The sequence below is a fragment of the Melanotaenia boesemani genome, chromosome 16 (genome assembly GCF_017639745.1).
Source record: "Melanotaenia boesemani isolate fMelBoe1 chromosome 16, fMelBoe1.pri, whole genome shotgun sequence".
Classification (NCBI taxonomy): Eukaryota; Metazoa; Chordata; class Actinopteri; order Atheriniformes; family Melanotaeniidae; genus Melanotaenia; species Melanotaenia boesemani.
The window spans coordinates 6841646-6868331 of NC_055697.1; the positions used below are offsets into that span (position 1 = coordinate 6841646).

A 26686-nucleotide genomic window follows, 5' to 3' on the forward strand; every position below is an offset into this window, starting at 1 on the left:
AATCTTCTGCATGTACATTTGTGTGTGTGTCCAGTGAAAAGAGTTTCATCTGCCCGTTGTCATTGTGCAAGGCTTTGCAGCGGGCCATTTCCTCCATTAATCCGTCAAGACCATGGCATACGTGTGTGTGAGTGTGTATGCCCCCATGTATTTAAGCATATGCACTGTACCACACAGTGTGTTCATGTGCTTGTCATTGTGCATGTTGGTGCACGTGTGAGTGCACCACGTAATATTTTACGCCTTCCCCTCTGGGATTAGACCATTCATCTCCCAAAGCCCCTGTGTAGGTGTCTCACAGTGCTAATGAGGAGAGGATGGAACAAGGGAGAAGCTGGGAATCGAGGGAAGAGGTAAAAATAGATTTTTCGGACGGCAGCAACAAGGCGACATTGATCGATATGTTCTGCGCTGAAATTCAAAGTATTGACGAATGGGGATTTTTTTTTTTTTTTTAGCTCCAGGAGTGATGGCTGTGTGGGTGATTGTGGAGCTTAAAAAAGAGAGAGAGAGTAGGGATTAGTTGGTTAAGAAAGAGTTTTTCCTAAGAGTAAAGACAGGGGTTCTTCACATAACACAAATCAATTTACACGAGCCTAAGACATTGATTACAGCTGGCTCATACCTCACACGGTAACGGCCGACATCAAACAGATGCTGTCAAGCCTGTGAAGACACACAACTGGGGTATTATCTGCCTTTCTTTGAGTGTGCGTGATACCTATATGTGTCTTACCAGTGTGTGTTGCTCGGCAAGCCAGATATCTCCGCTTCCCCAGTTACTCAAACAAGGGGATGGCTGCTAGGCAACCAAGCCACATCACATCACATCAGGCGAACTGGGAGAGAGCAAGAGACACAGAGAGGGAGAGCTAGGAGGAGGAGGAGGGAGTTAGGAGGCAGAAAACTGTGCCGGCAGTATTACATAAGCCGGCAGCCCAGTCCCACTGCTCACATTAATGTGGTTAGGCACTCGGAAGTGATGTCCATTAGTCACAAGTGATGAGGCAGGTGAAGATGCAGCATCCAGCAGTGATTTTTTTTTAAAAGCAATTCTTTATTTTTGAAAGCATTTTGAACAGATGAGTCAAAACAAAAAAGAAAACACGTACACATGAATGGCCTACTGTAGAGAACAAACAGAACAGAGACTGATAACAACCCAGAGGGATCACTTTAAACAAACACACATCCATGAAGATACAAAATCTAAAAGTTTACTGAGTGACAACACACACAAAATTATGCTAGATGAAATGATTATTTAGTGCCTTTTCGGAATGAAACTTGTGCTGAAAAAGGCTGCATCAATCAACATGATCATAGAGAAAAAACAAACACTAAGATGCATTTAAAGCTGCTGCGTCTGGCAGTCACACACACAGAAAACAATGTACAGCACATTTTGTTTCTTGATGTAACCAGCACATCTTTGTGATTTCTGCACAGTGGAAGTGATTTCCAATGAGTATTTACAACATTTCCACTCATTTCTCCAAAACTAAGTCAGAAATATGACTTAATAAATGATAACGCCACAGGAGATGTTTACAGTTCAGTTACAGCACTTATATTCACTTTTATCTGCAAAGATCTCAAACTCTTTCACATATTTTCTGCACAAATCCAACATTTTCATGAAAATAATCAATATTTAAGGAAAGACATCTACAGCCAATCATAAATAGATGCCAGAAATGTTCGTGAAAGTCAGCAGCCCTTTTCAGACATGGGATATGTAACAAAAATGGCTTCATCAGTGTGTTTAAATTGGACAGGATATTAAGTAAGGAATAATACATGAAGTTGGTGTTTTCCGGCTATACAGCATGCCATGTTTCCATGACAGTTCAAATTAGCTTGACAAGTGCACTGTGGTTGTGTAAAGCGTAGCGCCAATGGGAATAAGCCGCTGAAAATATTACTTTTCATCATGATTAATCAGTTTGGATAGGAGGTGTGATAAAAAGCTCCAACTAGCTTTTTATTATTAAGGTTTAATTGCACTCGTCGTGATAAGTGTAGAAAAATGTGACGTCACAGAGAAGGAGGCTGCAAACACAGTAAAGTAAATCCAGCTTTTTAGATGATTTTTACTACCTGTTCACATAGATCAGGCTCTATACAAAGACAAAAAAATAAAAAATAAAAAGGAAAAAACATATTTTAGCAAATATTGGACATCGCTGGTATTTGTTCACTTACAAACACTTAATGTCTATGACTGCTCTGAAAGTGGCTAATATGCTAAATCTGGGCCAACCTGTACAAGTGGAAATCCATTATAGTTACTATTAAAACTAAGGAGATAAATTCACATTCTTCTGTGTTAAAAACAAACAAACAAAAAAAACTCACAACAAATGATTGGATAGGAAATGTTGCTCAACATCACCACTGAACCTGAGGTTCACATTTGCAACACAGTAGTTGCTTAAGGCATGCTTAAAGGGGGAGAAGTCTGTCTTAGTGAATTGTGTCATAGGGCTGTTTTATTAATTTAAAAAAATCAGTTTTCCTCTCAGGATTTAAAGGTTTAAAATCATAATTCCATGATACAGGAAGATTGTAGTAGTGCGTTCCAGTTGTCTTCCACGGACGTTTTCATTTAATTTCATTCAAGGCATTTCTGCTGTAAATGTTGAAGTGATCTTGTTTTTCCTGAACGGAGAACTCATAACCGAGTTCTTAGCTACTAGCTAGCTAACTGCGCTGCATTTGTTACCTAAATGCAGCTTTCCTGGATGCCAAAATTTGCAGAAATTGGTTGCTGCATTCTTAAACAGCAGAGGATTAATGAGAAGAGAAAAACTGTTCATTTTGTTCAGAGTAAAATATGGATGCCGAGAGCGGCCGTTATTGGCTATTTTCTTTTAATTGTTATTTCAAGGTTACAGGATAATTTATTTTGTTATCACTGGAAAACAAAGTTTGTTTTCTCAAGATAACGAGATGGTTAAGGTTGGCTCAAAAATAAGGACGTGACACCTGATTTCAATGATCAAAACAGACCCCATGACAGCTGATGGGAGGGGCTACAGTCATGGTGTTTATGTGTTTATCTGGTAAAACTTAACAGTCACTTTGTCAGACTTGACAGAAGTAAAATCAGATGTGCTGACCAGTGATGGATGTTGGTCGATCAGACGTGAGCTTGTGTGCATTGTAGTACTGAAACATCCCAGTACAGAACAGCTCTGTATTGTACTGCCCCCCATGCTTAATATTTTTTATTTCACAGTTCTTATATATTAACAAGTAGGTGTTCACCAGAACACGTTTGAATTAACTTTGGTAGATTAATTTAAGCTGACAAAATGCTCCGTGCCAAGCCAGTCAGTGAAACTGTCATCACTGATCTCTAAAACTTCCCTGTTGATTGTGAGGTTTCCATGGCTAAGACTAAAAGTTTGAGATCAGGAAGATAGATTTTCAAATTACCATGAAAATGCTAGCTACCTAGCAATGTAACCTGACCATGTGAAGCTCATTACACTCAGTTGCAGTCAGATTAATGGACAGGGATAAATAGACTATGTTCACTAAAACCGAGATTTCCTGAAAATATACATGATGGATTTTAGAAAACATACTTATGTGTTTTCTTGAGAAATATTAGATGAGAAAAATGATGATTGCATATGTGCCTGTTAAAGAAATTAGAAGAATGTAACTCTCTTCTGACGCAGTTAGCTTAGTTTTGCTTAGCTTAGCTAGAAAGAACACAACATAGCCTGGCATTGTACAAGTTAAATAAATTTCACCATTACCTAAATCTGATTTGCTAATCAGTGGGAAAACTAATACATGAAAATTTTAAAGTGTCATGTTTTAACATGGGGTACTTGTTAAACTAACCACTGATGCTTTTATTTACAGCTTTAATGAATATTTGGTATCAATTTCCCCATCTCCCTCTTTGTAAGAACTCAAAGATTTATTTACCTAGGCAAAATATAATTTATTATTTACTAACTAATGTTACAATTAATTATTGGATTTTCTAATAAAAGGCCAATTTGTTAACCCAAACCAAAAACTTCAGCCTCCTTTTCCCAAGCTATTCAGAGCTCCCTTGGGATGATGGTAAAGGGTCGGATGGGGCAGGAGGCCTCCAGTTCCAGGGCTGTCAAGAAGCATTCCGGAGCCTGGCTGGAGTCCTGAGCCTGCAGAGCCTCCCCCAAGCCACTCCACGCTTCGTGGGAGGTGCAGTGGATTTGAACCGCATCCCGCAAAACCTTCTCTCCAAGATGGACTCGCCCAGTTTTCACCAGCAGCCGACCCTGAATGGACAGATTATGGAGAAAAAAAAAAAAAAAGCCAAATTAACCCTTTAGGCATCAAAGTCGCAAAATTGTGACAAGCACCAGGGAACTTAAACCTGTTACCACTTTCCACTGCTAGATGGCAGACATGAATCGGCTGTCAGTAATCGGCTGCCTCTGGCGTCGCCAGCACTCATGGGCCTTTAGCCGCAGGCTGCCGTGAACAACTCCCATATATATACATATATATATATATATATATATATGTATATATATAGTAAAAGCTCATAAAAGTATGTAAGTCATAGTTCAGAGTCAAGTTATGGAATATTAAACGTTTGCCAACCCGTGATGCCAAAATATGAAATTAGATTAGTCATTTTACTGCTATCATAACTTCTGGTTCCTATTCAACATTTTTTTCTCATTTACAGTTTGCCTTAAACACTTTAAAAACTCCAGCGCCTATAAGGTTAATATTAGTGTTTCCCTAATGTGTGCCAGGCTTGAATGTGAAAGTAAAAAATGATCTGAAATGGGTATAGGGTTTTTTTTTGTTTGTTTGTTTGTTTGTTTGTGCTATGAACTCAAAAGATGGCGGGATTCCCAGATCCCTTTTATAAAATGTATGTAGCTGTAGGAAGATAACCAGCGCATTATTTATAGAAAAGACCTAAATAATTAAATAATTATGTGTAGAAAAGATGCAAAATCAGACTGAGTGGAACTATATTCAAAAGGAATTGTCCTTAATAATATTGAATTGTCTCGTAATGGTGAGATTGACATGCAATGGATGGATTTAAGTGAAAACCAGAGGATGCTAGCCATGCACGCTAGTAAACTATCTGTCAACGTGCCCAAGCTGAAGTCATCGCTAGCACAGTTGTCAAGAAAGAAAAAACAATTTTTGTACCAGGCTGTAAACATGTTTATTTCTACTCTATATTTAGTTTTTTAACATTGGACCTCACTTTTCTTGGCAGCTATTCGAGGCTATTCGAGGTACTACAGTTTGTGATACTTCCACATCCACTGTGTGAACTTTACAAACTGCAAAAGTCATTCCTTGCAAGCAAAAACTGTTATTAATCCTCTTAGTCCCTTAAAAGGTGCTTTCGATTGTATGCTAGACATAAACATTGACTCATGATACATTTAGAATGTCAGAGCAACAGAGAGATAGAAGGAAACATTAAGCTAAGTTACATAAACCAGCTTGGTGGCATTAGTGGCAAAGAAAACTGGTTCTGTACTGGGAACTGTTCTGGAGCTGATTGTGCAAAGAATATCATTACAGAAACTGCTAAACAATGCTCAACACCATCTATAAAACATATTAATTATACAACGTGACAGTATCTTCAATCAGAGTCTTCTTCATAGGAGTAGACAAAACGTTTTTCTTTTTGAGGTGATACCATTAGAATATGGTACTTTTTCATCCATATCGATAGCAATACTGAAAATCACACATCTTTATTGCAAGGGCAATATGAAACATGAATAAAACTCTTAAAATGTTAATATTAAAATTTTTATTAATTTCTAAAACTGAAAGGACATTGTGCTCAAGAACCTGCACTACACCAGCAAAACATCAATTTTTTTTTTTTTTGGACTGCTGCTGTCTTGGCCAGGGCTCCCCAGAAAAAGAGGTCTTGTAATCTCAATGGAATTTACCGGGTAAAATAAAGGTAAAAAAATATTGTGTATTTTTTTAATACTGCAGCAAAGTTGTTGTTCTTAAGGGATGAATAGTATGAGTCATTTCAGCTCATTGAATTTAATCTGGAACTCAGCAGCTAGCTTAATGTTAGTCCATGTGACAGCATGTTGTGGTCCAGAAATCCTGCTCTATTACCACGGGATACAAAATACAAGCTGGCGGTTTAAATATACCATATGAATATAAACTCCTTATGTGTCTTTATTGCTGGTTTCTGACATGTGTTCTATTATGTTAAAATGTTCTATGTATTTTGTGCATATATTTGTAAAGTATGATGCATTCTGTGTATGTTACATTATGTATTATGAGTATAATTTGTATATACTATGTGTAATATCTGCTGTTAGCATGTTAAAGGTCAGGAGTGCTTGTGCGTGCGTTGTGTCTCTTTGGAGCTCAGCTCAATTGTGTTGTGTTGAGAGTTAAGCAGAAGAGTGTCACGCAAATGACCAACAGCATGGAGTCAAATCTGTCTCACACACAAACATATTCCACCGGTGCGCACACACAGGCTGGATGCAATGTCCCGTGCACATTCAAAGTGACAACAGCCATCCACTCTTTCACAATATTGTCCCCTCCCGTCCCATGACTATCCGTTACACGCACACATACACACACACTGAGCTGGCCTGAGGTCAGACAGACGAGTCTTGTTATGCAGTCTCTGCTCACAAGTGCCAGATTAATTGGGCTGAAATTCACATAGCTGTCTAGGGGCTCTGATGCAACTATCAAGAAGAACACACATGTATGTGCACACTCTCTCTTCCTTCATCGCTCACTTCTCTTTTTCCCCACTGCTGCTGTCAGGAAAACACAGAAACAACAAAACTCCTGGGTCAGGAGAAAGCCTGTATGAGGATGTGCGCAGAGGTTTACAAGTTCCTCTGTGAGGCCATGAGACTGCATAAACTGGAGTTGTATGATGTATTCCTGCTGGTTTGAACATCTTTTTTTTACATCTTACTGTCTTTATGACACTATTTAAACATTTTCCTTCATAAACCCAGCCAACCACATTTACACAATTCCATCTGAACCCTTACGTCAGTTATGTGACCATGAAAAACGTGATGCTTCTAAGGCGGTGGCTCAACCAGACTGCACTAGTGTAGACAGTTCATAACACTCTCTACAATAACAGTTGCTGCCAGTGAAAATCTTTTAATGTTTTATGATATTGAAACTTTTGTTTTCTTTCTGAGAAATGGATGTGCTTGGAGAAAATGGCTAGCCTTGCTCTTCTTAAAGAGAATGAATAAGCCTACCAAAAATTAAAGCAGCACTATGCAACTTTCTGAGCTTAAAATGATATGTTTCTGATGCATTTTGATAGCACAGTGCCATTTATTATGTACATTACTGGAGCTGTCGTTGCCCAGCAACATCCCGAGGCTGAAAAACCACACTACACAACTTTTTTCCTCATCATCTCACATGATGAAAGTCCTGCAGAGATAGTTATTGGCTCACCTCAATAAGCAGGTGAACACCTTTCAGGACCCATTAAACTTTGCATATTATAATGGGCTTGGGGTTGAAGATGCTATCTACTTGCTTCAGAGAGCCTGCTCTCGTCTGGACCAATCAGGTGGATCCACCACCTGGAATTTATGACTAGCTAACAAACAGAGCAGTTTGTGAGGCTAAAAGGTTGTGTCTGAGATTGTGTTCAGCAGCACTGGAGCCCCATAAGGGACCATACTCTCACCATTTCTCTTCACACTGTACACCTCAGACTTCCAATACAACTCTAAGTCCTGTCATCTGCAGAAATACTCTGCAGTTGCGTGGTATATCAGTGATGGACAAGAAGCTGAGTACAGAGAACTGATAGTCAGTTTATGAGATGGTGTAGAAACAATCACTTTATCTTGAACACAAACAAAATAAGAGATGATTGTTGACTTGAGGAAGAACAGGAGTAAACAAAATCCTGTTTACATCCTGGTAGAAGAGATGGAGGTGGTGAAGGAGAAATACAAGTACCTTGGAGTTCAGCTAGACAACAGGCTGGACTGGAAATGCAAGACAGGGCGTATAGAAGAAGGGACAGAGCAGACTGCTTTATAAGGAAGTTGATTCTTTAATGTCTGCACCAAAATGTTGCATCTTCTTTAAGTTTGTTGTGGAAAGTGCAATCAGCTTTGCAGCATCTGCTGTGGCAGGAGCGTCAGAGTCAGAGACTTAAAGAAGAGGAACAATCTGATTAAGAAAACTGGTTCTGTGCTGGAGATAACTCTGGAGCCGCTGGAGCTGATTGTACAGAGAAGAATGATGGAAGATTCCTTACATCCTCTACACAGTGAAGGAACAATACTGTGTTGTGTGAAACACTTCTTCAAGTTCAGTCCAAGACAGAAAGGTACAGGAGATCATTGTGTCTCAACACAACACAACACATTAACTTTTAAATAATTATTATTGTTTATTGTTTTGTTTTTAAAACAAAACCTACTAGATTCAAAGTTCCCTATGGGTTTAATAAAGTTTTTTTTTTACTTTTTTCATCTAATTTAATTTAAAATTTAGAGTTTCATTTGTCATGATTTTTCTGGGATCACCCTGATACTGTAACACTGGTAGAGAATGTATTGCTTTTTCTTTAATTACTCCTGCCATCTGTCTCCAGTTTTACCTCAGCTGATCCTACTGAGCTTGGCAGTGCAGGCTTGTCTTTTGTGGAGCCATTTGGGCGCAACTGAACCAAACTGAGCCAAACAGAGCGAGTGGGCTGTGGGTGCTGTAAAACCATCTTTCAAGTCAAATTTCAGCTAATATTGGAGACACTAAAGCAACCCACAGCGTTAATCTAGTGTATTTCCACCAGCTAGCTATTGAAAGTAATGTGGAAAAAAAAGCTTACTAAATGTCAGCAGAAAACACACCCAACAGAAATCAGATTATGTTTAGAATTAGGAAAATTAGTTTTTGTTCAGTGGTAGTAAATGCTCACGGCTCAGATAGAGCTGTGCAGCCACCACAGAGATCCGTTTACAGGAACTAGGTCTTTACTGGCTAAAACTTTTTTGGGCTCAAATGCTCATTGAATGATTTCAACACATTGTAGTTTGTAGTTTTGGTGCTTTCCAGCTCAGGTTTAAAGCAGCACATGTGTGTAGCAGAGTAGAGGTTACATATTTACATGAATTTGAGATGAAATGATAATCTCAACTCAACTCAACTTTATTTATAAAGCCCTTTAAAACAACCACCGTTGAAACAAAGTGTTGTACATAAATGGACAAAGCAACACAGAAAATACAAGAATCAACAGGGAAATAGATAATAATCTGGATAATTTCTTGGTTGAAAACAGCTTAAATTAATTTAGACCGTGGGGAGACTAAAACTAAATTTAGACGTGCATCCTGCTGCTGTCAGCCATGCAGCTACTGCTCTGCAGAGTCTGATAAACTGGTAAAATAATTATAATGGTTAATATTTACTTTAAGGTGAAGGTTGGAAATAGATATGCAATTATGATGTAGAGATGGTTATATGTGCATATGTGCATATGGCATGTTTCACATCCAAAAGGTTCATAATAATGGACTTTGACTGCCATAGGGCTTGTTAGGTCACCCAGTAACCATCTGCCAAGCCCCTGTAGGGTACCAGCCACAACATACATACACTCAATGTAACCCAGTAGCCTAATACCCAGTCACTGAACCAAGAGGAAAGTCTTCACCTGAGCTTTTAAACCCATCAGCAGTTCTGTCTGGCCAGACAGGAGGAAGTGGAGTAAACAAAAGATGCCTAACTGACCATAGTAATACACTCTAGTTATTCAGAGTTTTGGTAAGAATTCTTATTAGAGCTATTGTCTAGAATTATGGATGAGTAATGATTTAGAAAATCTCTCCATTTCGTCTCGAAAGTTCCTATTTCAAGTTAAGTGTGGTAGCAGGTTTATCATCACTGCTCGGAAGGCTACAACTTAATGGTCCAGTATACACAGAGGACAGGCATGTCCATGAAAACTGTAGGGATTATATTTTGCTGTATCCTACAAGGTGTCACTGATAATTATGACTGAAAGATAATCAGGTTAGTACTATGTTTGTCTGGACGGCAGAAGGCAGCTACACATCTATCTGAAACAATCTCACTAATTAATAAATTCTCATCACTCTCAGATTACTCCATTACCTGGTCTAAGAGTAGTTCTACCCATCAACTGTAGCTTTCAAAATCTACCCAACAATCTTACAATCAGGTAACATTAGATACCTGGGTGTAAATATTCTGTCCAGCCTCTCAGAACTAACAAAACCTAATCACATTCACCTTCTTAAGACTATAGAAGATGATCTTGCACGCTGGAAATCTCTACCCATTTCACTTATGGGAAGAGTTGCCACCATGAAAATGATGGTTCTACCCAAAATCAACTATTTGTTTTCTATGATTCCTATGAAATCCCCTCCACCTGGTTTAAATCACTATAATCACGCATATCCCAATTTCTCTGGAAAAAGGGAAAGTAGGGTAGGATTAGACCTGCCAAACTTTCAACATTACTTCCTAGCTAATAGGTTGCAGTATGTCCTAAAATGGTTCAAACCTAGTCCACTAGATGACCTGTGGATAGACATAGAACAAACATTTTGTAACAATTTGGAAATATTGTATAAAAAAAGTATAAAAAAAAAGCTAAAGTGCTTCAAAAGTGTTAACATCAGCAGCCTGGTGGGAATTTCACAAAAACCCAACTCCTCAATATTACCATATAAACTTACCATATATACACCCATCTGGAACAATCCTGATATTCTACTAAACAAAAATATGCTAAATTTTAACCAAAGGATTAACAAAGGAGTTAAATACTTTGAACATATTATCCATAACAGAAACATTTTATCTTTTAATACGCTCTCATCACAATATGGGATTAACATCAACAGATTCTTAGAATATCAACAACTCAAAACCATAATACACACAAAAAATTTCCCCTTCACCGAACAGACCTGGAACTTCCTCCAATGGTAGCAGAGTTTATGGACCTCTGTACCCCAAAATTACTTTAAAAAATATATAGATTAATGTTAAAAGTAGATGATTCAAATTCCCTACCTACTTCAAAATGGGAGATAGATTTATCCATCAATCCTAGTCAACCATTTTGGCTACAAATATGTCTTAATGCCTTTAATATGACAGACAGCCCAAATTTACAACTCATACAATACAAAGTCCTCCATAGAACGCATTACCCAGGACAAAGGATGTTGAAGATGGATCTTAATCACTCAGATATCTGCACACAGTGCACAGGTAACACAGCAGATGATTACCTACACGCTTTATGGCTCTGTGCACCTGTCCAAAAGTTCTGGAACAAGGTTTGTGACGATTTATCAACATGGGTTAGATGTAACATTCCTGCATGTCCTAAACTTTGTTTACTGGGTGACTTAAGTTACATCAGTATAGACAAAAACAAAGCACTCATGGTCCTCACGGCCTTATGTATCGCAAAGAAAACTATTTTAGTGAACTGGAAGTCTAAAAACAATCTAAATATTAACCAGTACAGAAATCTCCTGTTGGATCACATCAGTCTAGAGACTGCATCGGCATCCATTAAACACCAATCTGTTAACTCTCAGTCTCCCTGGACCCCGCTGATTAGTCACATCACGTAGTGGGAAGGGGTGCTGAGGTCTAGTCTTTCCGTGGGGGTCGTGGGTGGGGCTGGCTGGGGGGCCTTGGGGGTCCATCGGCTCTGGCTGTTTCTCTGGGTCGGTGGTCGAGAGGGTCATTAGATGGGAGACTGTGTGCCTGACCAAATCCGGGGCCTTGGTGGCCTAGGGGCTGGTGCTCCCTAGGGGCGGGTCGGGGAGCGACCGGGATTCCGGGGCTGTCGGGGGGCTGGGTGGCCGGGTTGCTGTGGTGGGGGCCGGGCGAGGGGGGGGTGCCCCGGGGTCTGGAGGCTGCCTCCCTCCGGCTCGGGAGACCCTGCCTAGGCCTCAGGGGGGCTAAGTCGCCCTGGGCATGCCATCAGGGTCGGGCTGATCCGATGCCGGGCAGGTACCCTTGAGATTACGATGTGTCCATAGGGGCAAAGGGAGGGATAGGGGGTAGGGGGGCGGCGGTCCTGGTGGGCTTAGGGCGAACATGTTCTTGTCCCTGGTTTGCCTAGCCTAGGTGTTGGGTTGGCGTGACCCGCAGTGGTTTTGTCTGGGGTGGTTGGGCCCTGTCGGGTTCCTGGGTGGGGCTCTGCTGGAGGAAATGTGTGGCCCTTGGACCTGTGGGGTGCCTGGGGTGGCTAGGACCAAAAACAGAAATTCCTCCGCTTAAGCTGACTCATTCACGGCAATTAAACGATGAAGCAACACCAACTTTATGCAGTCTTGGAGTTTCTGTTTTTACTTTGTTGTTCAAACCTAGTGCAGTTTTTATCAGAATCTGTCCAGTATGAGCATCAGGAGAGACAGGGAGCACTCCGGCATGTTGCACTATGACACGCTGTATGTGATTTCCTCTCTTTGGTTCACTGGATAGTCCATTTACTTTTACACTAAAAGTGAACCTCGCCAGGGTTGCACAGATCACTTTTTATGTCTCTTTTTGAGAATATTTATCATGATCTTCTCCACTGTCACCACGTTTACTGTTGTCTGAAATGAAATATCTGAACTAGGAGATGAATGCTGAACTTTGCACTGCCCTCTGGTGGACATTTTGCCTAACAACAATACCAATGTAAAGGATGAATGAGGGTATGCGGACTCAGAGATTTAAAACAGACGTATGTATGTAAAAAGAGCATAAATGGGCCTTTAGTGTGCACACCATGATGTTGTGTTTCCATTGATGCCAAGCTGGGAGGGAGCCGACTGAAACCCGCATCTACAATATAGCCAACTGATGTTGGACTGAATGCTAATTTAACACCTTCCCATTGCATTCAAGAGTCATATGTTATTAGGTTTTTTAGCAAGCATTAAAGGACTTTAATGTACTTATGCCTGTGGTGTGTGTGTGTTACAATCAACTCCTGCAAATATATTCTTACTTTTCCAGAGATTACACCACCCAAGAACAGAAGCATCAAGGAGTAAGTTACATAAAGAAAGGGGCTGTTACTGAGGTCATGGAGGAAGGGAAAATGAAGGAAATGAGGAAAGGAAGGAAGGGAGGGAGGATGAGGGAGTGAGAAAGAGATAAACAGGGAACAATGAATAGAGAGAGGTAGATGGATCAAATAAGGTGTCAAAGAAAAAGGAAAAAATAAGTGAGCTCACATGAGCCATACATAGCAACAGAGACACCAGCCAACTCCTAATTGCCTCTCTGTTTGCCACCCTTCCAGTTTTTTTTTCTTCCCCCTGGTCTTTCTTTCTCTCATACACTGTCTTCTTCGCTGTCTCTATTCATGCTTATCAGAGGTCTTGCTCAATAGAATATATTTCCCTGGTTGCTAGGCAATCCCATAAAGCGGTGAGAACGACCAAAGTGTTATAAATAATGTATTTGCATTATCTAATCAGCTGACAACCACCCCACCCACAGAGAAATAGAAAGAGAGAGGGAGATAGAAAGTCAGGGAGAGAGCAAGGGGAGGGAGGGGTGGGGTACATTTGATAATTGGAACGCGATTAATTCGGTGAGCATAAGTCCTCGTCCTGAGAGCATGCATATGCGAGGCTGTGTGTGAATATGCCTATGCTGGAGAAGAGTAGAAGTCAAGCCTGTGTGAGTGTCTGACTGACTCAGAGCAGGCTTCACTAAAGACCAGCAAAGATGTGGAGGATGTTGGGAGCGGGTCAGATTCATTGCATACCATCACCAGAAGCCACCTATCAGAATCCACACACGTACCACATGCCATACATGCATACATACGCACATGTCCACCAAACGCTAGCTATAATGAGGCTAACAGCTCAGGCAGGCAAACATGTAATAGTTGATGCTGCTTCAGCCATGACAGATGAACATAATGCATGCTTATAGAGTTAGCCCCTGGATCATAACCAAAATTATGTTAGGAATCATTTGTGCACACATAGACAGTTGCACCCACAGTCCTACACTACCACACCCACATCAGACCAAAAATACTCTGAAAGTGGCAGCTGACCAGAGCTGTAAATCACTGTCTGATCACTGCTTTTCTTTTCTCAAAAGCCATGTAGAGACGATGGTCGAGGCTTTTATGTAGAGCTGGACTGAGCAAAGGGGTGTGGGGTGAATAAAGGACTATAACAGCAGTGTATACAACACAGAAATCTTCCAATTAGCTAGTGAGCTTCTGTATAGATTCCAGCTATGGGTTTCCCTTACTCACATTTCTCTTTTCTCATTTGCTGTGGCTACTAAGAGAAAAATTATTTCACTTCTCACTGGTCAGCCAGAGATGCTCTGAAAAAACTAATGTATATATCTATTAATCACATGTTTTTCTTTCTTGAGTCAGTTCAAATGCAGATCTTAGTCAAAATAATCAGTTTTTAAAGCTGTTTACATCTGCTTCCATTTTCATGCTATGCTAATCTAGTTTGGCTAAACACTTAGACATGAATTGTCCTACTTTTTTTAATTCTCAGCATGATTCGTTGAAGGATGCGTCATTATGGGGTGATATCAACAGTTTTATAGAATATAATAATATGGATGAAATGTTAATCTGTTTGACTGCTATACAGTCTGCTCTCTCACGTTTACAAGAATAAACATTAACAAATATCTAGCACTCATTATATGCAGCTGGGTCAAACAGGAAGTCTTTTTGAAGTAAGGTTAACTATATGGAGAAAAAACAGTCCAGAATTTTTAAGACTTAGTTGCTTTATTTTTAGTTTTATGACAGTGTTTGCTTAGTAAAAGGGTACTTAAAATATGGTTTAGGTCAAAAAGATGGTGGCACAATGCTGAAATCGTTCAGAACCCATCCTGTTAGAAAGCAATAAATGCAATCCCAATAAAATGATGTAAAACCTCAAACTCGGATGAACATAACATGGCCTATCACACCATTACATTATTTATTTGACAAAAATTAGTGCTAGGAGATTGTTGAGCAGGGACAATTGGTTTCCAAGCTCATTAATGTCTCTCCTTCAAGGCAAAACCAGCAGACTTCCAAAACTTTCTGCTTTTATTGAGGTGGTCACACATGCTGATTATCTATTGATCAAGTGCATTTGATTAACAGCACTTAAAACTGAAAGCATGTGTACAAGAAAAATCTTGCAGGATGATATTGTAGGATCAGAGGAACTTCAGTGTCATGCCAAATCAGTAGTACATCTACTTCTATCTGCAGCCAAGTCAATAAAAGCTGCAAAGCATGTAAAGGACAGTCAAGGAAAGTACAGTATGTTCTTTTGCAGAATAATAGCTCAAGTGTAAAAATATCAACCAAGAATATCATCAGAATTCCCCCTAAGGCAGAGCAGAATAAATGGGCCACTGGCACACAAAGTGTCCACAGCAGATACAGTATAAAAATAAATGCATGAAGCCAAAGCCACCAAGTAACAGCAACTGTAGGCTGTATTTTGGCAGGCTGATGCAAGAAGCAATACCGGCAGTTCTCCAAATCAAATGTCCTACACACTGTCCCACTCACTCTGTCACAATTTACCACAACCCTCCACTAGCATATCTAATGAAGTACAATCTGGGAACATATGGTATTCCATATAGAAAACAAATTTTTTCTATTTAGGTCAATTACTTCCTGCCAAAATATGTACCCTAATGCAAATGCATTTATATAGTTTACTCCGAAAATCACAAATAGTCCACATGTGTGCCAAATCCATGGAGGAAAACTGCCATACACAAACACAGTCATGCCTAAACACATGTGCCTTCACACACACACACACACACACACGCACACACACACACACACACACACACACACACACACACACACACACACACACACACACAGTCAGACTGAGAACACATCTGTCCTGTAAGAGACCCAGAGCAGGACTCTGCCAGCTGGCTGTGTTTCAACTTTTCACCCCTTGGGATTGGTTCTCCCACAGGCCAAATAAGGAAGAGATGCGTACCTTTGTCTGCCCCTGGGACTGCACTTCTACTCACACACACAAATCCATCCAAAAGTGCACAGTAGGAGCAAAAGCATAAGCCTTATGTGGTAACAAGATGGCTAGCGCTTAGGTCAAAGAGATATCATGCTGCACATCTAATGTAACAATGGAGACCAAAGCCATGTGTGTGTGCATGTGTACAAGCGCGTACAGTGTGGTTCTAGTTTTAGATTTGAGGAATATTCCTTACTGGTTGCTTCACTATGACAACAGAGAAAGTTCAGAGGTCAGAGTAGCTGTGGTTAATCCAGTGGATCATCTGGAATACAGACTGGCAGAAAAGACTGAGCTAGGGAGTGGGTGGGAGTGGGCGAGAGAGGATCTTTGTAGCGCAGAAGTGAGAGAGAGGATCTGCTGGGATGTAATAAAAGTGGGAGAGTGATCAGGATAAAAACAGCCAGCCTTCAAGCACTGTCTTTCATTTGTTAGTTATGGATGAAAAAATGTTTCTGTTTTGTGAAATCTGGAATTACCATGCAGCGAAGAACAGCTCAGAGAGCTGTAATGTGATAATTAAAGACAGTAGTGATCGCAGTCCTGACACTGACACAGTGCACTGCACACAGGAGAAAACAATACTGATTTGGGCAGCTGCCATTGATGATGCCAACATGCTAAGCTCCGTTAGTAGCTAATGGCAGGCTAGACTAAATGTTTAACTGAATCATCAAAGACAGACTGCAGATTGTTATCAGCTCACATTTCTTCAAGAAAAATGGGTATATATATTTATTATATATATATATATATATACATATACATATATTTTGATGTTGAAGCTAAAATAATCTGTAGCAACTTGAAAAGGGAGATGTTTGTTCAGTGTAAAAGAGCTGATACCAATGTGCTAACCTCTGTTAGCACCTAACAGCAAGCTAGCTTAAAAGTTGGGCTAAATTACCAATGAATTTTTCAGCTAACATTTCTGTTTCTTCGAGGAAACTCAGAACGAATTTACATAAAAACCTATTAACCTAACCTGTAAACACTTCATAATCTGTTTCTTCAGTCTGAAGAAACAAAACAGCTGCCATAGTCAGTTGCACTGCTAGCTATAATTAGCAGTTAATAGCCATTAAACTTCATATACTGAACTGCACATCAAAGACATGTCACGAGACTAGAGTACATTTGATCAACTCTTCGTTTAACCTTTCATATAGAATTCAAAAAGCCAGGGTTTGTTTTGATTTTGGATTTCTTAAACAAATTTTAACCCTTAATTGTGACACTGCTATTTTTGAATATGTCAACAAACACTTATTGCATGTTTTCTTGTGAGATTAGTGATTTATTATAATCAGTTTTTTTCTGTCCTTAGGAACATATATGTGGGTGTGTGAAGTCAGAAAAGTCATAACTTTGGCATTTTGTTTTGGTTCCTCCCATGTCTGAAAATGTGACATTCAATGAGCCATTCAGCTTTACATGGAAAAGTTATATTAGTCTACAAAGTTATCCAGTCATCACTGTATCGCTACTTGGCTTCGACTTCAGATGATGCCGCAGCACTGTTTAATGTTTTATAACCCAGTTATCTGTCATGTAAGTCAGCAGCTAAAAACTTTATTAGAACACAGAGAAGCAGAACAACATGGAAATCTCGAGTTTATGGAAGCAATATGTGACAGACAAATGATGAAGTGACATCTAAATAGTTTTATTAAACAAACATCAGTTGTTAGATTTGTGGTGCATGTTTAAACTACTTAGGCCAGTTCAACATAACTCCTGATTATATGCTTAAAAGAGGGATCTGCAGCCTAACAGTTGTATTACAAGTACAGGCAAGAGAACTGTAAGTATTTGAGAGTAAAATGGCCAGTCAAGCATTTTTGGTGTGAGCACTGAGACTTTCTTGTGTATGCTTTCTTGTGTTGTAACAACATGCTGCAAGTTTTCTTCAGTTTTGCATATCTCGAAAGAGGCAGACCCTGAGGAATAGAGGGGCGGAGTGAAGTCCAGTAGATCACTACATGCTCTCAAAATGAGCCCTCTGAATAGTGGTGTAGATTAATGGTACATCTCTGTGTTGTTTTGTTTGTTTTAAACCAAAAAGTTAATTTAAAAAAGGGTTTCTCAAGGTTGTGATATAAAATTTGATATGAAACCCATTAAATAAATAGAATAGAATAGAATAGAAATACTTTATTAATCCCTTTGGAGAGTTCTCAGGGAAATTTGGGATGAATGAAGCTCTTCAAATATAAAATGTATTTTTATGTACATGCATTAGTTGAAATACAAAGAGGTAGTGCATACTCCTTGTGTGTGGGTTGTGAGTGAATCTTATAGACTCCTGATGGAATTTTATATTATTTTAATTAAATTGAGTGGATTTAAGAAAATCTTGAATTTGTGAACATTCCTACAGTATGTGTGAGTAACTAGAGGACTGAGCACGTCTGAATTAATTCTAAAATTCTTGTCTAACAAACAATTTAATGTAATTTGTGAACTCAAGTAAAGCATTAGAAAATGTGTACGAGTCTGGGTGCAGTTGTTTGAGTGTGTGCTCATGCTCAGCCTGCGTATTACGTCATTTCTAATTTAATTGTCTCAAATAAAGCACTTAATGTATTAGTGTATCCATGCATGTTGTGTACGTGTGTGTCTGTGTGTGCACACACTGTTTGTGTGTGTGATACTAAACAGAGCAGAGCGTTATATAAGTTTTTAATTCAATTTTGCAGCATCTAAAGCTTTCACTGTCTCTCACCATGTGCACCAGTATGCGCTCTCCTGTGGGATGGATTGCCAGGACCTCGTCATAAAGGCCCTTGGCTTCTTCCAGTTGGCCCCGGAGCTCGGCTAGGCGGCCCCGTTGCAGCAACACAGAGTGAGAATTGGGGAAGAGCGAGCTGGCCTCAGCTATACAGAACTGGGCCTCCTTGAGCCGGTTGTCCACCATGAACAGCTCCCCTGCAGCAGGAAAGGCAGGTGAGAGGATGTGGAGAAAAAAAGAGGGCAGGATAAAGAAGAATAGAGAGGAGAATAGAAAAAAGAGAAGCAGAAAAGATGATTAAGATAACAAAAACAGGGCTGTTTATCCCCGCAATAAAATAGTATAGCTGCCAGTTACTTGGATGGACCAGTACACATGCAAAGACATGGACATACAGACACACTCACACACACACACACACACACACACACACACACACACACACACACACACAAAGAGTGAAAGAGAAAGTGGGAGTAACGTAATGCTTGGGAAGTCTTGAAACTCTTGCCTAAATAAGGCCATCGCATACTAAAGCTGCCTCCTTTCTTTTGCATTTATTTACTGGGAAGATGAGGACAAATCCCAGACACACAACACTTACACTCAGAATCACGCCCACAAGCACTTCCCTCGCCAATAAGACCTCGAGTACAGAACCGGCCGGAGGCCCCGCCTCTGAGGCTGGAATGGGCCAATGTCTGGACAGTAAGCCAGAGCGGCAAGTGGTCAATCATTTCTGAGTTGATATTGGGTCAACACCCAGAGAAGCCCTGACACCCTCCACCCTAAGCTTTAAAAACTATCAACCCCTCTATGTGTTTGTGTGTGCTACAGAGAGTGAGATCAAGTGAGCTGTGCTGGGCAAATATACTGAAAGCGCCGTCTGCTCCTGAGCGCAAAGAACCCATGTGTGTGTTTGGTAGAGGATGTTTTCTTTACCTGTGTCACATAGATGCACAGATGGGAAATACTTGGTTCATGCAAGCTATCTCTGCGGGATAAAACAAAAAAACAAAAGAAGCTATTTCCCAGCCTTGGGGTATGTTTTCATAGCTTTATTATCAGGAGGACAGATCTGGAGAATAGTTACATAATCTGCAAACACCTGGACTCTCAGAAAACAAACAAACAAATAAATAAATAAATAAATAAATAAACAAAGATTAGATCATGATGGCTTTTTAATTTAACAGGTGTCTCATATACAGCTAATTGTATCGCTTTTAAAATAGCCCTAAATGTGTGTAGTTTTTTTTCTGTGTGGCTGATGAGGATATGAGATTGAGAGAGGAAGTGACTGATGAGAAAAGGAATGCTGGGAAAGGGGAGGGGGACGGAGAATTGAGTAAGGGAGCAGGAAGGGTGTACATACAAACACTCACATTCACTTACACAAAAACATGTTTTATCTTGTCTGAGAGGCTTCAGAGTTTACAAGTTAGACATAACAATCAGATTGAACCACAGTGGCAAAACCCCCACGGCCCGAAAGAACTGGTAAACTGGATCTAACAGTTCCTCTTCAGTATGGATTCCCATTCGTCCTCTCATGCCTCACCCACTCCAGTAGAGTGAATGGATGGAGTGTTGCTGGATGTATGTACTCCACTCCCTTCCTTTCCTGCAAATGCTGCTCTCCTGTGCACTTCCACATGCAAGACTAAAGAAAGTAAATATATACTGTAGTAAGGAAATGTCCTCTCCATCAGCTCTGACCACAAAGAAGTTAGAATTCAACTTGTTTGACTCGTTTGCAAAGTCAGATGTTAATGTTAACAATAAATGGCGGCAGTGATCCCAGTGATCAGGTCAATGATCAGGTTAAATCATAAAATTATTTAATGTAATTATATGGTTACATAATGTTAAACATTAACAAGGCTTCAAGTGGATCATGTTTTCAATGGGCAGTGCATTTCTCATACTTATGTTGCTGCAGTGCTCACGACATGAGAAAAAAAAAAGAAATAGTGTGTTCACATTGTACTGAATGCATAAACAATGACTCGTTCCCCAGAGAGACTGAAATTAAACTGAGATTATAAGCAGGTCAGCACGTTGTGCAGGACAACACACCAAGGCTGCACAGTTTTTGAAGCCACATCTGCACAGTGCACCTTCACTAAAAGGGGCAATCAGGAATTCATTTTATCAATATTTGATCTGGATTTCTGTGGTGAGGTTAGCCCCAATATGAATGCTTACTGAGACCCTATATGCCATAAAACATCTGACCAGTCTGCTTAACCATTAGTAAATATGTTTTTTATGCAAAGCCAGGTAGATGGCGTTCAAGTCTGCATATGAGGTTTAGGAAGTGAATGTAGCTGTCCATATACTCTCAGTTGGTGTCCCAAATGGTGAATCTATGTGTTGTAGCATTTATCTGCCAATAGGGGGCAGTTTCATAAATATGTAGAGCAATCTGAACTATATTTTGGTGGTGTTGGCAGAAATTGAAGTGGACAAAAAAATAATATTTTAAATGCAGGAAAACTGAGAATTAATTGTTTTGAGCTGTTATTCTGCTTCTTTGCTATTTAAGTCTTTAGGAACTTCCTTCTTTGTTTTAAATTTTGTTGTTGTCCACTGGAATTAGCATGACAGCATGCTAATTTCAGCTCAAGCTAACCTTCAACCAGTTCAGTACTTGATCACATTGTGGTGCCATCTACTCATCCTATGATCTATTAATTTTCATCTGTGCAGATTTTCACTTTGCACCTTTTGTCCAAATCAAAATGCCATTTTGGGGCGCTTAAAATTAAATTTTAGGAAAATGCCTACCAGATTTTTGGATAATCCAACTTTGGATAATGGGTGTTGTAGGTGATTTTGGGGCTTATAGCATCAGATTGTTTACAAGCATTAATCTAATGTACTGTTCACCATTTTGCTTATATTTTTGCACATAAAAATATTTTCTTGCCAAATATACTGAGGAGCCAAGGATTCAGAATGTGTAACTGAGGATAGTGCTTCATCAAACACACAATTCTTGTCAGCCTTAATGGTTTCATAGCTAGGGGTATGCACCTGACAGTGTTTCATTTGTATATCCATGTGGACAGCTTTGTTTTAGTAAATAGTATCATGTGGGTATGATTTCTTTTAGGGAACATAAGAATCAAAAGTACCCATGTTCATGTGGATATAGCCTGAGAGTGTCACAGATGGATGAATCTATGTAGGTATGAAATGGCACCAAAAGTTAAGGTTTCCAGTTGGGTTGTGCATGTGGGTCTGTTCATACTACTTTTTGGGTAAGCTTCCCTTCATGTGAAACCTAAGCAACCTACAGGACATTGTGGGTGTGTGTTTAATTATCTAAAGCCTCTCCAGCAAACAAGTATTCATGCTGTTCTTCCTGTTTTTTTTTTTTTTTTTTTTGTCGGGTACATTTTGTTTTTTCTGTGACTAGAAGCTGATACAGGCACATGTGCAGTCATAATGCTCAGCCCACAAAGATACAGTTATTTGGGCTGCATGTGGTCAGCTGCTAGGTGACCTGGACGATGATCTAAAACTGAGGCAAATGATTTTAAATGCTTTAAAGCACAAATGCTTTAAGTCCGGATCCTTTTTGTAATCTTTATAAATTTGGATTAGGTCGAACTATCATTTGCATGCAGCTTTTTATGAGTATGTACAGAATGGGCACCACAGGAGGAAGACTCCTTACTGCAGCAATCTCTTGTTTTCATTAATGCCACCATGAGGTTTGTCATTTGAGTTTTTTCTTTTGTCCTTGTCCAATGTAGCCCCACAGGGATACATAATACTTTAAAGAAAAAAGACAGAAAGGGAAAAAAAGACAAGCTTTTTTATGCCTTACTTCTAACACTAAAAATATATATAATACATAGTCATTTTGTCTCTAGATTTGAATAAATTTGTGTGCATAACATAGGTATCTAGTATGTGAAGAGTGAGTACAACAGATCAGCCGCACACCAAAGCTAATGTGGGCTCTAAAGGGAGCTTGGCTGTTTTTAATAAGACATGAGCTCCCATGAAAACATGATTCAAAAGGGGGAGCTCATGTCTTATTAAGAGGACCTAGCTTTGGGGGGAAAGCCTGCAATGCTGTGTATATATGCTTATCTTCTGTACATAAATTAATCGACACATGCAGATGAATTATATCTGGCCACTCATGGGCTCCGTAGATGTATGACTGAATGGCTGAACATCAATATAACAAATCACATCAGAGATTCAATGAACATTGTGCCAATTAGCAAGTGTTAGCATGACAGCATACTAATTCCAGCTGTTTCACACATGCACTGCAGCACTAAAATTTACTCATTACACTGAACAGCTGAACTGAAACACAAATAATTTGGACAGTCAGACCAGACGTGTAGACTTTACCGCACTAGCTCACAATTACAAAACATGTGCTCATCATGTTTCTATGACTGGTGTGTAAAGATGATAATGCAAACAGAGGAAAATAAAATTCTGGTGTAATAACCACCCTGTATCTCATTTTATGTTGCCAGTAACCATGGCTGTTTTTCCAAGTTTTCTGTTATTTGTCGACATAGCAGTGGTTTGTTACCTGACATAAAATGAAATTTTTATGCTTGAATGATTCATAGTTAAGTGTTAAAAAAAAACAATGAATTTGAAAATAATAGGACTGAGCTGAAAACCAAAGCTGAAAAAAAATTAATGTCTAACTGGAAGCACTGACTGACAATGGACCAAGTTGTGGGTAAATATATGCTTCTCAAGTTACACACATGGACAAAATTGTTGGTACCCTTCGGTTAATGAAAGAAAAACTCACAATGGTCACAGAAATAACTTGAATCTGACAAAAGTAATAATAAATAAAAATTCCATTAAACTAAACCAATTAAAGTCAGTCATTGCTTTTCAACCATGCTTTAACAGAATTATTTAAAAAACATAAACTCATGAAACTGGCCTGGACAAAAATGATGGTACCCTTAATTTGTTGCACAACCTTTTAAGGTAATCACTGCAATCAAACGATTCCTGTCAATGTCAATGAGACGTCTGCACCTCTCAGCAGGTATTTTGGCCCACTCCTCATAAACAAATTGCTCCAGTTGTCTCAGGTTTGAAGGGAGCCTTTTCCAAACGGCATGTTTCAGCTCCTTCTAAAGATGCTCAATAGGATTTAGGTCAGGGCTCATAGAAGGCCACTTTAGAATGGTCCAGCGTTTTCCTCTTAGCCATTCTTGGGTGTTTTTAGCTGTGTTTTGGATCATTGTCCTGTTGCAAGATCCATGACCTGCGACTGAGACCAAGCTTTATGACACTGGCCAGCACATTTCTCTCTAGAATCCCTTGATAGTCTTGAGATTTCGTTGTACCTGCACAGATTCAAGACACCCTGTGCCAGATGCAGCAAAGCAGCCCCAGAACATAACAGAGCCTCCTCCATGTTTCACAGTAGGGACAGTGTTCTTTTCTTGATATACTTCATTTTTCCGTCTGTAAACATAGAGCTGATGTGTCTCATCTGTCCATAGGACAGCCTCCCAGAAGCTTGGTGGCTTGTCAACATGTAGTTTGGCAAATTCCAATCTGGCTTTTTTATGATTTGTTTTCAACAATGGTGTCCTCCTTGGTCGTCTCCCATTAATTCCACTTTGGCTCAAACAACGATGGATGGTGCGATCTGACACTGATGTTCCTGAGCATCAGTTCACCTTTAATCTCTTTATAAGTTTTTCTGGGCTCTTTTGTTAGCATTCGTATTATCCGTCTCTTTGATTTGTCATCAATTTTCCTCCTGTGGCCACGTCCAGGGAGGTTGGCTACAGTCCCATGGATCTTAAATTTCTGAATAATATGTACAACTGTAGTCACAGGGACATCAAGCTACTTGGAGATGGTCTTATAACCTTTACCTTTAACATGCTTGTCTATAATTTTTATTCTAATCTCCTGAGACAACTCTTTCCTTTGCTTCCTCTGGTCCATGTTGAGTGTGGTATACACCATGTCACCAAACAGCACAGTGACTACCTGTAGCCCTATATATAGGCCCACTGACTGATTACATAATTGTAGACACCTGTGATGGTAATTAGTGGACACACCTTAGATTAACATGTCCTTTTGGTCACATTATTTTCAGTCTTTTCTACCATCATTTTTGTCCAGGCCTGTTTCATGAGTTTGTTTTTTAAAATAATTCTGTTGAAGCATGGTTGAAAAGAAATGTCTGACTTTCACTGGTAAAATTTCATAGAATTTTTGTTTATTATTACTTTTGTCAGATTCAAGTAATTTCTGTGACCATTGTGAGTTTTTCTTTCATTAACCGAAGGGTACCAACCACGTGTGTAAGTGAAGTATCTTTGATGGCAACAGTTTCTGCCTCATCAAACCGTAGTCAAGGAGCGCTAATGTGAAGACTTAGTCCTTCATTTCATGAAATTGCCTTGTGTGTCGCTGTTCTCAAAACACCTACAATCCAGTATTAAATGTAATACCATCACAATAGGCATAATTTTTTCACCAAATTTGTTGTCATCAAAACATTAGCGAAAATAATAATAAAATAAATAAATAAATAAAATAAAAAATCCTAAATAAAAAAGAAAGGTGTTAGAAAGACATGCATAGACATTTACACACGTAGACATATAACAGCTACTAGTTCTGACAGTTATTTGTCAGCAGCTGTTAGGTAGACAGCTCACAGCTGCTAGCTAGCTAACAGCTGCTAGCTAGCTAACAGCAACTAGCTAGCTAAGCTACCAACCAGCTAACAGCTTCTAGCTATGCAACAGTCATGTCACTTTTCATGAGGAGTGTTATTTAAATGTGTATTTAAATACACACTTACCTAGCTTAAAAAACAAGATTAGGAAGAACTACTTAGGAGGCATCCTTGACAAAGACCCATTGATAATTGTTTGCTTGAACCGCAAAGACATTTTTTAAGTTTTAGATAGTGGAAAGCATTTTGCCGTGATTCATGTGGCGAGTAGACTAATTGTTCACCACCAGTTATCCAAATATATTTATAATTCATATAATTCCCCTTCAAAGAAACAAACTAAATAAAAAATTATGAAAAAACAAAAACAGAGAACTAAAAATTTGAATTTAGGTTGTGGCTTCCCAAATAATAGGACTGCAAAATCCAAGATGGTGATGAATAATGATGAAACTCAAATCTGAAATTTCCAACTTGTCCACTTGAAACTTGCTAGTTAAATTAAGATCATTAAGATTTAAAATAACTTGATAAGATAAAAACTAAGGGATCCATTTACATCAAAATGTTTCTTGATTGTCATCTTATTCTTAGCTTAAAGCCAACAGGAGTTTCCCTGTTATTTCAGTTCACCAGCAAATGGACTCACATGGAAGGAATTAAGATAAAAGGCTGACCCTGAAGACCAAACAACAGTGAAAAGAGACTCTTTGTTGGCAGAGGAAATTTAAAATTGAATTTTCCAAGAGAGCCCAACTCAAGATTTTCTTGTCTTTGAAATATAATTACAAGTCATGTGTGCTGCTGTCATACCAGCCTGTAGCCAGATGCGTTCCAGGGTGGTCCAGATGTAAGTAGGTCCTTGGCGACGGATGGAGCTCATGTCTGACACCTCAGAGAGTGCCGCTTCCAGACGAGATACTGCAACTGATGGCGGGCTGAGCGAACCTAATCCGAGAGAAGGGAAAAGACATGCTAACTCTACTGCTGGGAGTTATGGCATCTTCTTAAGGGACAGTAGAAGCTGAATCCTGGAAGGTATCATGGTTACACTTTAATGCACTAAATACTGACTGATAAAGACATCAGTAAATATTTTGTTCTGAAGAACATTTCAGTCCCTTCTCAAATATGGTTGTTTGCGCATATCTCTCACAATGTGAG

General features: G+C 39.4%; 1 protein-coding gene across 1 annotated transcript in view; it reads right to left on the bottom strand.

Moving 5' to 3' along the window:
* Window positions 1-1046: 1046 nt before the first annotated feature.
* The window catches only part of ttc7a (tetratricopeptide repeat domain 7A), a 72180-nt gene continuing 46540 nt past the window's right edge, over window positions 1047-26686 (bottom strand). Inside the window, exons 19-21 of the mRNA XM_042010306.1 lie at window positions 26336-26470; window positions 18805-19007; window positions 1047-4283 (exon numbers count right to left, since the gene is read on the bottom strand). Coding sequence (XP_041866240.1) covers window positions 4065-4283; window positions 18805-19007; window positions 26336-26470 — 557 coding nt within the window. The 3' untranslated portion in view covers window positions 1047-4064. The remainder of the gene's footprint in view (window positions 4284-18804; window positions 19008-26335; window positions 26471-26686) is intronic.